The following is a 10,954-nucleotide window of genomic DNA, read 5'->3' as shown; positions in this document are numbered from 1 at the left end:
TGATTTTTTTTTTTGTACGTCAATCCCTTTTATGTTGTGAAGTAGCCTTTAATACACGTTTGTGATCATATCGCCATCACGTCGTCTTTTCTCTGAGTTCAAAGTATCTCTTTATGTCGTCACAGCAGGGCTTTCCTCCGGCTTCGCTTCGGCTTCGCCCGGCTGCACTTCGGCAATTTCCGGCCACCGGACTTGACTCTCCGCCCCGCAATCATTCCTGCGTTGTTTTGGGGACAGTAGCAAGATGGCGGCGACCCCGCTGTACTGTGTCTGCCGGCAGCCTTACGACGTGAGCCGGTTTATGATCGAGTGCGACATCTGCAAGGACTGGTTCCACGGCAGGTACGTCGGCCAATGTGTTCTCCCGCGGCCGAGCTCCGTTTGAGGAGACAAACACGCCGGGTTTGTCCGGAAAAGGCGACGGTTCTGCGTGCGGCGGACCGGTGGCTAAGTTAGCTTAGCTTTCGGGGGCTTTAAATCGTCTATTGACGCGAGTTGACTGAAGAAAGTGGACTGGGTTTTTCCTTGAAACCGCGGTGGATGTTGTCGTATTGGGGCACAACTCGAACGACATTGCGTGCTGTTTGTAATCTCGTCCTTGCATAAGCTTTAAGACAAAAGACGTCTTCGAGACAAGTAGTTTGATTCTCCAATTTGGGTCGTCGCGCTGTTGTCAGTCACGCTCGGCGTCATCTACAAAGGCGGCTTGTTTGCGTTCAAAAGCAATGGCTTCGTGTTCTCCCTTTTCTGTTTATTTGATGTCAACGGCTCACTGTCTGAGTCGGGTTATTCGAGGTAATGTCGGCGCACTTTAAAAGCTATTTACATTGGCACGCTCCTCGAGCAACTTCCTCCATTGTTAAACGTGGCTCGCTCGCTCGCTCGCTCGCACAATTGTTTTGAAGCGCATTTTGGGAACAAACGGGCTCGTTTGACTTGCAAGGCCACTTGAGAGAACAACGACCGACCTTGTTTTTATGGTGGCGCTTTTGATTGACAGCTTGAGACATTTAAATCCCCCTTATTAAGGGCACATGGCCGAGGGGGCCCCTAGCGGCCAATATTGGAACTGAACAGCCTCGTCAACATCAGTTGTCACATTTGTGTAAATCTTTGGGCCTCGCTGTTTTGAATGAATAAAATAGCCACTTTCTGTCAAATATAAACATTAAAACGCTGCATGAGTGTGAAATATTCGTCTCCATCTTCCTCTTTATGATATTTAGCATTCGCCAGCATTTTGAGTCATCCTTTTGTCGGGCAACTTCTGCTTCCACGCGTATTAGTCACGTCGAGTGCCTGCGTTGGTATCAGTGCTTCCCATGAGTCATCGTTGCACAACTTTTATCTTGCGTGTGTGCGTACTATCAAGTTCAGTGGATCAAGCCTGTAAAGTTTTGTCTCAGGTGTCGAGGTCACCTAATCTGGTCGTGCGGCAAAAAGAATGGCGTCACACGCCACTGTCATGATCTGCTATGGTGCCCATTGGCTCGGTGTACGCGGAGGGGGGCGGCATCGCCACGGCAACACTTTTGGAAAACAACAAAGCGCTTTCTTTGAATTGACGGAAGTGATTGCGTCATGGCATGAAGAGAGCTGCCAAGAGAAATTGAAGCTGCACAAACAGCGAGTGTGGGCCAAAAATGTCTTTTGGTTCAGACCGTGACAGAAGAACCAAAATTTGTCTTGCGCTTAAGCCGTTCCGCAAGTGGTGTCAGCTAATTTGGGGGGGGGGCGTGACGATGGAACGGGACGGAGGTGTGAGTGGTGGTGATTGATGGCCCTGACATGGAGCCAAGTTCACCGAGCGATCCGTCAATGTCGTGGCCAGCGTGTGCGGCCGCACTAAAGGAAGACGGATGGTCCGCGCAGGGAAGCTTTTGAGTGTTTACACTAAGTGGACGGATGTTGAGCCATCATCCATTCCAATGCCGGCCAGGTAGCTGCTATGTTTACACTCATTAGCAGGGGAGGCGGACGGCGTGAAGCGGCGCCCGGAGGTCACACGAGGCTCCCCCTCATGTGGGCGCCACCGTGCTTGTTTAGAGCTTAAAATAATGGCCGTGCCCGCCTCCGGCCTTTTGTCGTCCGCCGAGGACAATGAAGCCTTCTCACCGCGCCGGCTAATGAACGGGAAGGGGGGCCCCCGATGACGGGAAGTGGATGCGGTCCAAGCTAAGCGCTCGGAAGGAAGAAGCCTTCTGCTGACTAAGGCGCGGCAATTGCAAAGATGTCCGTTGTCCATGAAGACAGATTCACAGTTATGCCACCAATCCCCAGGCTAATAGGAAAGTAGTCATTGGTGTCAACAAAGTGCGCGTCCTATTGGATGACGTCGGCGTGGCGAGCGATGCAACGTGTTGTCGTGGTTGCCTCATCTGGTGGGAGGCAGGAAATACTTGCGCCCCCTCACTTCCCCAGCCCAATTTTCCCTCCCGGCGTGGGTGATGCTTTCCCGCCGTGGTGGAAAAGTCAGTCGAGGTCGCTCGCTGGCAAACACTGAGGGAGGGGGGGAGGCCGTGTGAGTCATGCTTTCCTCGCAGCGAGCACATGGTGGAATCATGAGCCCCGTACGCCAAGTCCCGTGCTGCACAGCAAAACGCGGCCGTCCTCAGCGCGAGTCATTTCGGGACAGGTCCTCACGCCGCCTGCCGTCCGTTCCCCTCCGCTTCCCGCCACCGGAGGCGCTCTCGATCTTGGATTGCGTCGATGAAAACGCCTGCGGGCTGAGCTGCTAAGTGATGGAAAGAAAGAGGCAAGCGGGAGCAAGCAGCTATTTGCAACAGGCAGCCCGAAGCCATTTGAGGTCAAACGGGCGGGGACAGTCTAATCTAGTTGCAAAAAAATAAATAAAAAGTTTGCTGCTTCCTATTGATGAGCGAGCGAGCTGCCCGTTGCGCATTTGTTTTGTTTGCAGCTGCGTGCACGTGGAGGAGCACCATGCTGCTGATATCGACGTTTACCACTGTCCCAACTGTGACGTCCTGCACGGACCCTCCCTGAGTGAGTCTCGCCGCTTCTCGCCATCGTCGTCGTTGAAGGACATTGGCGTGAATGTGTCTTTTTGCGGTTGGGCGGGGTTCCCCAGTGAAAAGACGGAACAACTGGCACCGCCACGATTACACGGAGCCCAACGACGGAGGCAGGCCGGTGCAAGCCGGCACGCCCGTCTTTGTCAAGGAGCTGCAGAGCAGGACCTTCCCCAGGTAGGCGGCCCGCAATCGGAGGAGCCACGCCGGGAATAACCTTTGCTGTCGCCGCAGCTGCGAGGAGGTGGTGATGCGCATGCGCGGCCAGCAGGTGACGCCCAAGTACCTGGAGCGCTCGGGCTTCCGCCACCCCATCGCCGTCACTGAGATGGAGGGCCTGGGCCTCAAGCTGCCGCCGCCCACCTTCGGTGTGCGAGACGTGGAGCAGTACGTGGGTAAGGCGTCGTCACGTCTCCTCTGTTAGTCTCACTCGTCTTTGTATTAGGTGTAATTCTACCACCGAGCACTAGATGGTGGCGTTTGAGAAATGCAAAACAGGAAGTATGACAGCTAGTTTTTGTTGAATTGTCATCCACTGAAGTCCTACCCAAAGTGACGGACGGCTGAAGGGTTTGTTTATAATGTCCATAAGTTTATTAGTTGAGATGGATTTGTTTAATGCAAATAAGAGGGATCATCCGATCGTACACTGTTTTTCCAAATGTATATTTTCTGTGATGTGGCGTTGGTCTTTGAAGAGGTTTTTAGGCCGGACTTTTTTCAGGCACTTTTTGGCATTCCAGCTGTCGTCTGTCATCAGATGCAGGCCAGCTGGACTGCACGTGTGTGTATGTGGGTGTGTACTTGCTGAGTGTGGCAGGGTAATAAAAGGTGTGTGCTCACTCACAGGGAAAGTTGAACAAGCAGCTGCAGAACCAGACGTGTCGGCTCGCTGTGATTTGTTGCGTCACAGATGTTTATCTGCTGTTTTTGGCTTGCGTTTATTTCGCCTTGAGGGCGTCAAAGATGGCCGCCGTCATCACATGCCGGGCAAATCAATGTGTCAGTTGCGCATCTCGTGTCGACCGCAGGCGGCGACAAAGTGATCGACGTGATCGACGTGGCGCGGCAGGCCGACACCAAGATGAAGCTCAGCCAGTTCATCAAGTATTTCACCGGCCCGCACCGGCCCAAAGTGCTCAACCTCATCAGCCTGGAGTTCTCCGACACCAAGTGAGCGCCGAGTCCCCAAAGCGGCGGCGGCGGCGTCCATTCCTCATTCCAATTCCAATGATGTTTTTTGTCTCTTTGGAGGATGTCCAAGCTGGTGGAGGTGCCCGACGTCGCTCAGAAGATGTCCTGGGTGGAGAACTACTGGCCAGATGACTCGTTCTTCCCCAAGCCCTTTGTGCAGAAGTACTGCCTGATGGGCGTCAAGGACAGCTACACGGACTTCCACATCGACTTTGGCGGCACCTCCGTGTGGTACCACGTCCTCTGGGTACGTGGGACACAAGTCTCCAGACACCATACCGACCAGAGACGTAAACCTTGCGGTGTTCGATCTCCTTCAGGGCGAGAAGATCTTCTACCTGATCAGGCCCACGCCCGCCAACCTGGCGCTGTACGAGGCCTGGAGCTCCTCGCCCAATCAGAGCGAGGTCTTCTTCGGGGACAAAGTGGATAAGTGCTACAAGTGCGTGGTGTCGCAGGGAACCACGCTCCTCATCCCCACAGGTACAAATTGTACTCACCCGTGGGATTTGTTTGTTTGGAGAGCTGTTGAGTAATGCTGTGGCGCCCCCTGCAGGCTGGATCCACGCTGTCCTGACGTCTCAGGATTGCATGGCGTTTGGCGGCAACTTCCTGCACAACCTCAACATTGGCATGCAGCTCAGGTGCGAACACATCCGGCTGGAAAAGCGCTTTTCCTTCCTTCCTTCCTGATGCCTTTTATCGGCCAGGTGTTACGAAATGGAGCGTCGTCTGAAAACGCCGGACCTCTTCAAGTTTCCCTACTTTGAGGCCATCTGTTGGTATGTGGCCAAGAATCTTCTGGAAACGCTCAAAGGTGAATTTGGATGTTTGTAAAATGATATTTGAGCCATGAAAAGCCCTTGAACACAGACGTTTTTCTTTGTCAGAGCTCCGAGAAGACGCGTGTCCACCTCCGACGTACCTAACGGAGGGCGTGAAGGCCTTAATCTGTGCACTCAAGACCTGGTTGAAGAGAGAGGTGAGTTCTCGACACACCGCCTTCCTCCGTAGCCCGTCTTTTTTTTTTCTCTTCTCATCTTTTGCCGCCTTGACCTCATCGCCAGGTGACTCAGCCCAACAGCGAGGTCCCCGACAACATCAAGCCGCATCATCTCATCAAGGAGCTCACCAAGGAAATCCGACACCTGGAGGTTGACAATCGAACAATAGGCATTCTTTCCCCTCTGCCGAGAGGGACTTGAGGTTAACCGAGAAGGTGACGTCTGGCTCCTCAGGAGGATCCGAGCAACGGGGGAGGCGCGGGCGTCAAGCCGCTCAAATCTCAGGGAAGCGTCTGCGGAGGATCCAACGGCTGCCCGTCCACTCGCACCACCCTGGAGCGTCTGTGCCAAGCGCGGCAAGCCAGGCGCGCCGCCCGCCGCCTGCAGGAGCAGCAGCAGCGGCAGGCGACCCGGACGTCCTCCAACCTGGACATCCTGGAGAGACACACCAGGGAGGTGCTGAGGAGGCTGGAGGTGGGCCCCCTGGAGCATGTGAGTTTTTTCTTCTCCCACGATGTCTTAGGGCAGCCCTGACCTGTCATGTGCGTCGGGCAGGATCCGGCGTTCTGCGCCAAAGTTCGTGGGAAGCTCAACAAGGCCTCGACGGCTTCGGCCGCCGCCGCCGAGTCCCTGGAGGAGAACCACCTCAGACTCATGCTGGTCAACGGCAGGATCATTCGGTCAGAAGACTTTGACATTCAAATCGGGTCGAAGTGAGGTTGATTCCGATTCACCGAGAATTTCAATTTCAGGGATATGAGGCGGCCGATGGCGTGCCCGATCAAAACGGAGTCCGCCGACACCGCCGTCAACAAGAGCACCGACGTCAAGTCAGAGCGGATGAATCGATGGCCGCACGCCGACGCTCACAAAATCATTGGTGCTGAATCACCGTCTCGTGTTTGTCTATGATTTTGCATTCGCGTTTTGACACTTTGTTGTTGTTGTTGTTTTGGGTGCCGCAGCGAGTGTGGAGAGAGTGAAGACCGAACTCAGGGAAGAAGCATCGGGACACTCGTCATCGTCAGACGACGATTCGGACAGCGATGCCCCCACGCAGGTACCGTCCACCATTTACTTTCATACATTGTCTGGAAAAAGCCACGACAGCGGAAGGCTCATTTCGATGTCTTCTGCGTCCAAAGCGCAAAGTGTCTCCGCTCTCGTCCTCTTCCGACGAGGATTCTGAGGAAGAGGAGCAAAGGCAGAAAGGACACACCATCGAGCTGGACCCGTCTCGCCGGAAGCCACTCAAACGGTAAGAAGCCCACACGGGAAAGGATGATCGAATTTGGGTGTCAATGTTTTTGGGTGACCCCCGCAGAGAACGCCCTACCTCACCCAGCACGGAAGAAGCCATTCAGGGGATGTTGTCCATGGCCGGCCTGCTGTGCCCCGCCATGCCGGAGAAGGCGTCGTCGCCTCCAGAGCCCTGGTGGTCCTCCGGTCCTGCGGAGCAGCGGGGCCCGGCGCCCCACCAGCAGGGGGACGCCAGTCCCATGGACAGCCAAGGCAACAGCAGCGAGGCCTGGGACAATCAGGGCCTGACCAGCCCGGAGCACGACTACCAGTACTGTGACCCCGACATGTCGCCGCCCCTGCACCCCTCCAAGAGACACGCCCCCAACCCCCCGCCCATCAGCAATCAAGCCACAAAAGGTTTGACTATCGATTTATATTCATGCCTTTTATTTAACCTATAACCTTTAATTTTTTTTTTTTTTTTGCTCAGGCAAGCGTCCCAAAAAAGGCATGGCCACCGCCAAGCAGAGACTGGGCAAGATTTTGAAAATTAACAGACACAGTCGTGTTTTTGTCTGAGGAAAAGGAAAGAAAACAAGACGCTTTTTATTTTTATTAATATTCGGACACTCTTGTGCTTTTTGGAAATGAGACGACGTAAAGAGGACGGACGGACAAAAGGGGTCATGCGCCACTTCACACTACAAGCACACTAACGATGAAACAAAATGGAGGAAGGGAGCGAGTGCGGGCATTAAAATGGAGAACGACAATGAGGTTTACCAAACAACTTTTGATGCATAGTCTTGCTTTTTTTGGGGAGCGGCAGATTTCAAAAATGGTGCTCATGCTTTCTAAGACTCACCAGCAATAAAGACTTAAAGGGTGGCAGCTTTTTTTTCCCACCTTTTTCCAATTTTCTTTGCTTTTTCTACACGTTTATTGCTGCCCCCTGTTGGTTTGAATAGGAATCTTTACCCCCAAACTCATGGATATTCTGCTTAATTTATTTCTCCTTTTATCTGAGATTTTCTTTTGTTATTTTGGTGTATTTATTAACGAAGAGATACAATTTTATTATATTTTGGACGTCCTTTGTTTGTTTTTCTGTAAATGTGGTGTGTTTGCATTGGTGTGCCTGTCAACTGATTTACTAATTGTTAATTCTTCTCTCCGTAGCTGGTGTTTTTATTTTGTCCTTGGTGGTTTCCTTGGCTGTGTGCGACTAGAACGGGTCCCCCCCCCCCCCCTCCCCTTTTTTACTTTTCATCCTCAATCCACTCGTGCCACTTAGTATTCTGAGCCACTGTGGTGCCGGGAGGTTGCGAGGAGCTGAAAATAGTGCAGAATTTTGCAGTTGTTGACTCTCAGGGAATGATGCCATGAACAGAACCTTTGATAAAAGCACCAGCCACGTCACAGATGCAGATGTTTTCACCTTCTCCTGTTGTTTTAGCTTCCTGCTCGTTGCCCGCTTTCAAAACACACTGCTCAGTGTTATGGAGTCATCCGAAAAAGATGCCAAGTAGCTTTAAGCTCTGCTCAGGTTGACGTGCACACGACTCACGAGTGACTGTCATCACTCGTATTTGCAGTTGCTCACGTAGCCTCCGCTGCCACTTTCCTTCCCATCCCGTCTTTTTTTTTTCTTTTTTGTTCCCCTCTCTTTTGCATTTGTGTTCAAGTGTGTTGGTCTCCCCAATTGCTTACATTCTGAACAACATGATACAAACACTGGCAAGCTCAGACACTGTTGATGCATTTTTGTTTCTGCGTTTCAAAAAAGTGTGTAAATAAAATGAGGAAAGTGAAAAGGCTCATAATTGATGACGCATGACAACATGTTAACTTAGAAGATTTATTGTATGTACAATGACAAGTTTCAGGGAATCCTTGAGGTCACACTGGATGATCTACAAAGAAGCAAAACAAGGTCAAATCAATTCATTGCTGAATACATCTTGTGAATGAGTGCTAAATCACCTTATTCCTCGTCATCAGCTGGAATTCCAAGCTCCTCATCGGTCCATTGGGAAGCATCAGGCCAAGGGAAATGACCCTAAAGCAGGCAGGTGTGCACATGACCATACTTATCACAGTCCCAAGGGGGCAGGTGAGGATGGCTCTAAGTCTCTCTTACCAGGACTGCATCGGGGTCGTGCCAACAGTGCCAGAGGATCCAGAACCACATGGCGCCGCTGAGCAGCTCCGATTCGAATTTCTGCTTTTTGGTGAGTTGAGGATATTGCCTATACTGCGGTGCTATGTGCGGTCCACCGCTCGCCCTACAATGTCAACACACACAGGTAAGCCCTTGAACTAGCGCATATGAACGGTGCACGATATTTAAGGTGATATCGCGCGATTTGTCTGCCTTAAGCTACTCGTTAGCATGCTAGCATTAGAGAGGTTAGCGACGAACTTACTTTCTTGTCATTATCCTTTGGGGGGCGCGTCTAATGAGCCGAGTACCACCCCGGAGGACGCCCAACATCTTCCCAAAGGAAGACATGGCGGCAATGAAAAGCTTTTAAGTGATATAAAATGAATAATAAAGCAGGATTTCGTCTAGGTGTCACCTTCCTGAGACAACAGACGGGTACTCCAACGTCAACGCCGCTGATTGGACAATACGAGATCGCGTATACTGCAAGCGCTGATTGGCTGAATGAGAAAAGCGTTTTTATTAACCCTCTGCGCCCTCTAGCGAACGTAATGCCAAACATCCCACACGACAACCATGTTTTTGTCCACTAGATGGGATCACAGGGCAAATGTTTATGACGTGCTGGGGACTTTCTACATGTGTCCTGTTTATATTAACTTGAAATGCATGAGGAACTGCAGTTCTTTGTCCGTTTGACGTCATCCAAAGCTTTGATGTTTTGTGTATTTACACCAAAATCCCCAATTTCAACTGTGCTCTTCAACTGAAGAGTAAACGGCAAAGTGGGGCTTCAAAATCTCCTAATTAGCGTGGAAAAGTAATGTAATAGTTATCACGAATGTTTGTCTTTGCACAAACACTAAACAGGAAATAAGAGCCAGAAGCAGGTCGTCAGTGCGCATGCCCGCGCCTCCGCCCAGCCGTGCATGAGCTCCGCACTCAAACTTGATGTGGGCGCCATCTTGTTTCTCGTCGACGGCGGGACTCGAGTTAAAAGAATAAGCCAAATATCCTTATCAGACGCTCGATACGGCTAATCCGAGTCCTGCTACAATCGAATATGACGTAGCGCCGTCGTCTGATTTCCCCAAAAGCAAAAAATGAAAGGGTTTCTTGTAGATGTCCGTCGCTGCGACATTGGAGGCTAATGGCGCCGAGATGGCTCTCCGGCTGCGCCCCTCTCCCCTCAGAGCTCAGAGCCCGCCCACTGAATTCTAACCGCATGATGTCATCGCAATCAAAGTGCTTCACACACATACGCTAGAGCGGAATAAAACATGTTTTTAGTTTGATTCACGGTGAACGGCTGTCATTTAGACGCCCTCGTCGTTAAGTCGCCGGGGGGGGGGTGCAAAACGCGACGGTTCATTCACAAGTTCGATCCTCTCGGGCTGTTTGCTCGCTGTGTCCTCCCCCCCCCGAGCACCTCCGCCTTGATGGCTCAAAACAGTTGACATTTTAAGCCGCTCCTCGGCTAACTGCGTCGGGCTAAGAGGAAGGAATGCAAAAGGGGAAAAAAAGGAAAAGGGTCTGCTTTGCTGCGCCTTTGAAAAGCAGCCGATGCGGTGAGGCGAGTACGCATGCGCGAGGAGCTGCGCTTTGCTTGTGGGGGAAGGGTTAGAGTGCGCTGCGTGGAAACGCGCTGAGAGGACATCCTCGCCAACGTTGTGATGATGATGATGATGAAGGGAATTCTACAGAGGTTTGACGCAACGTAATATATATATTGGATATATAATATCATATTGTATAGATATCACATTATGTATGAAGCACTGCGCGGCAGATTATGTATACGGGCCAATTAAATAAACATCGTCTTAACACCCTCCTTGGATTTTTGTTGCTGTTTATATTCACTATTTATATTATCTCATATTTCGATATCAAGACGTCTGTGTGAAAATATGCTTTAGTGCGTATACTTCTGGAATGGGAAAATGTTAAAGGACAACAATTTGACCACATGAGATTGTACTCAGTTAGTTTGTATGTTATTCTTATTTTTACTTCGTTTTTTTTCCCATAATAAAGATTGGAAAAATATACCTACTTTTGCGCCCCCACCGCTGTATTTAAAACATGTCCTTGTGTAAAGGGTTACATAAGAGTTTAGCGGTCTTGCTGCTTTGGGATTTCGGCACTGCTGCCCTTCATCCGGGCATCCAACACATCTTGTCAATAAAAACTAGTAACAAAATAAAAACGGAAAACGGGCCAGGCCTTTCTCTGCTGGCTTAAACACTCTCAGAAGCAGTGATCTACATTTCTAACTTAAATTCTGTCAATTTGTATTAATTTATTCCCAAAAGTCTATT

At 50.9% G+C, this 10,954-nt stretch overlaps 2 protein-coding genes across 3 annotated transcripts; one reads left to right on the top strand and one right to left on the bottom strand.

Moving 5' to 3' along the window:
* The first annotated feature begins 137 nt into the window (after positions 1-137).
* Positions 138-8,283, top strand: kdm7aa (lysine (K)-specific demethylase 7Aa). Of its 2 annotated transcripts, none has more exons than XM_037243292.1 (18): positions 138-342; positions 2,918-3,003; positions 3,089-3,206; positions 3,264-3,424; positions 4,061-4,202; positions 4,284-4,470; positions 4,544-4,706; positions 4,780-4,867; positions 4,934-5,040; positions 5,114-5,205; positions 5,291-5,377; positions 5,462-5,701; positions 5,783-5,907; positions 5,980-6,107; positions 6,193-6,287; positions 6,373-6,485; positions 6,552-6,886; positions 6,960-8,283. In XM_037243292.1, exons 1-18 carry the CDS (start codon positions 245-247, stop codon positions 7,046-7,048), a joined length of 2,454 nt encoding a protein of 817 aa, XP_037099187.1. In that variant the 5' UTR covers positions 138-244; the 3' UTR covers positions 7,049-8,283. The 2 variants fall into 2 exon arrangements, with proteins under 2 accessions (XP_037099187.1, XP_037099186.1); XM_037243291.1 differs by having other exon boundaries at positions 140-342; positions 5,462-5,719.
* A 30-nt stretch (positions 8,284-8,313) lies between these two features.
* ndufb2 (NADH:ubiquinone oxidoreductase subunit B2) lies at positions 8,314-9,113 on the bottom strand. The gene is made up of 4 exons (XM_037243507.1): positions 8,896-9,113; positions 8,610-8,754; positions 8,453-8,528; positions 8,314-8,382 (listed from the first exon to the last, which is right to left on the bottom strand). The coding sequence occupies exons 1-3, from the start codon at positions 8,979-8,981 to the stop codon at positions 8,454-8,456; spliced, it is 306 nt and encodes a 101-aa protein (XP_037099402.1). The 5' UTR covers positions 8,982-9,113; the 3' UTR covers positions 8,314-8,382; position 8,453.
* Between the last annotated feature and the right edge of the window lie 1,841 nt (positions 9,114-10,954).

Source organism: Syngnathus acus, chromosome 23, assembly GCF_901709675.1.
Source record: "Syngnathus acus chromosome 23, fSynAcu1.2, whole genome shotgun sequence".
Taxonomy (NCBI): Eukaryota; Metazoa; Chordata; class Actinopteri; order Syngnathiformes; family Syngnathidae; genus Syngnathus; species Syngnathus acus.
Note: the sequence above shows the minus strand (reverse complement) of the source record. Positions and strands in the feature narration are given on the sequence as shown.

What these genes read in the sequence shown, in the direction of transcription:
- ndufb2 (XM_037243507.1), bottom strand. Translation starts at nt 8,981, where the DNA reads ATGTCTTCCTTTGGGAAGATGTTGGGCGTCCTCCGGGGTGGTACTCGG. An exon ending in CAAAGGATAATGACAAGAAA is followed by an intron (nt 8,755 to 8,895) that starts GTAAGTTCGTCG and finishes TTGACATTGTAG; the next exon opens with GGCGAGCGGTGGACCGCACA. An exon ending in ACGACCCCGATGCAGTCCTG is followed by an intron (nt 8,529 to 8,609) that starts GTAAGAGAGACT and finishes TGCCTGCTTTAG; the next exon opens with GGTCATTTCCCTTGGCCTGA.
- kdm7aa (XM_037243291.1), top strand. Translation starts at nt 245, where the DNA reads ATGGCGGCGACCCCGCTGTACTGTGTCTGCCGGCAGCCTTACGACGTG. An exon ending in CTGGAGTTCTCCGACACCAA is followed by an intron (nt 4,203 to 4,283) that starts GTGAGCGCCGAG and finishes GTCTCTTTGGAG; the next exon opens with GATGTCCAAGCTGGTGGAGG. An exon ending in AACATTGGCATGCAGCTCAG is followed by an intron (nt 4,868 to 4,933) that starts GTGCGAACACAT and finishes TTTATCGGCCAG; the next exon opens with GTGTTACGAAATGGAGCGTC.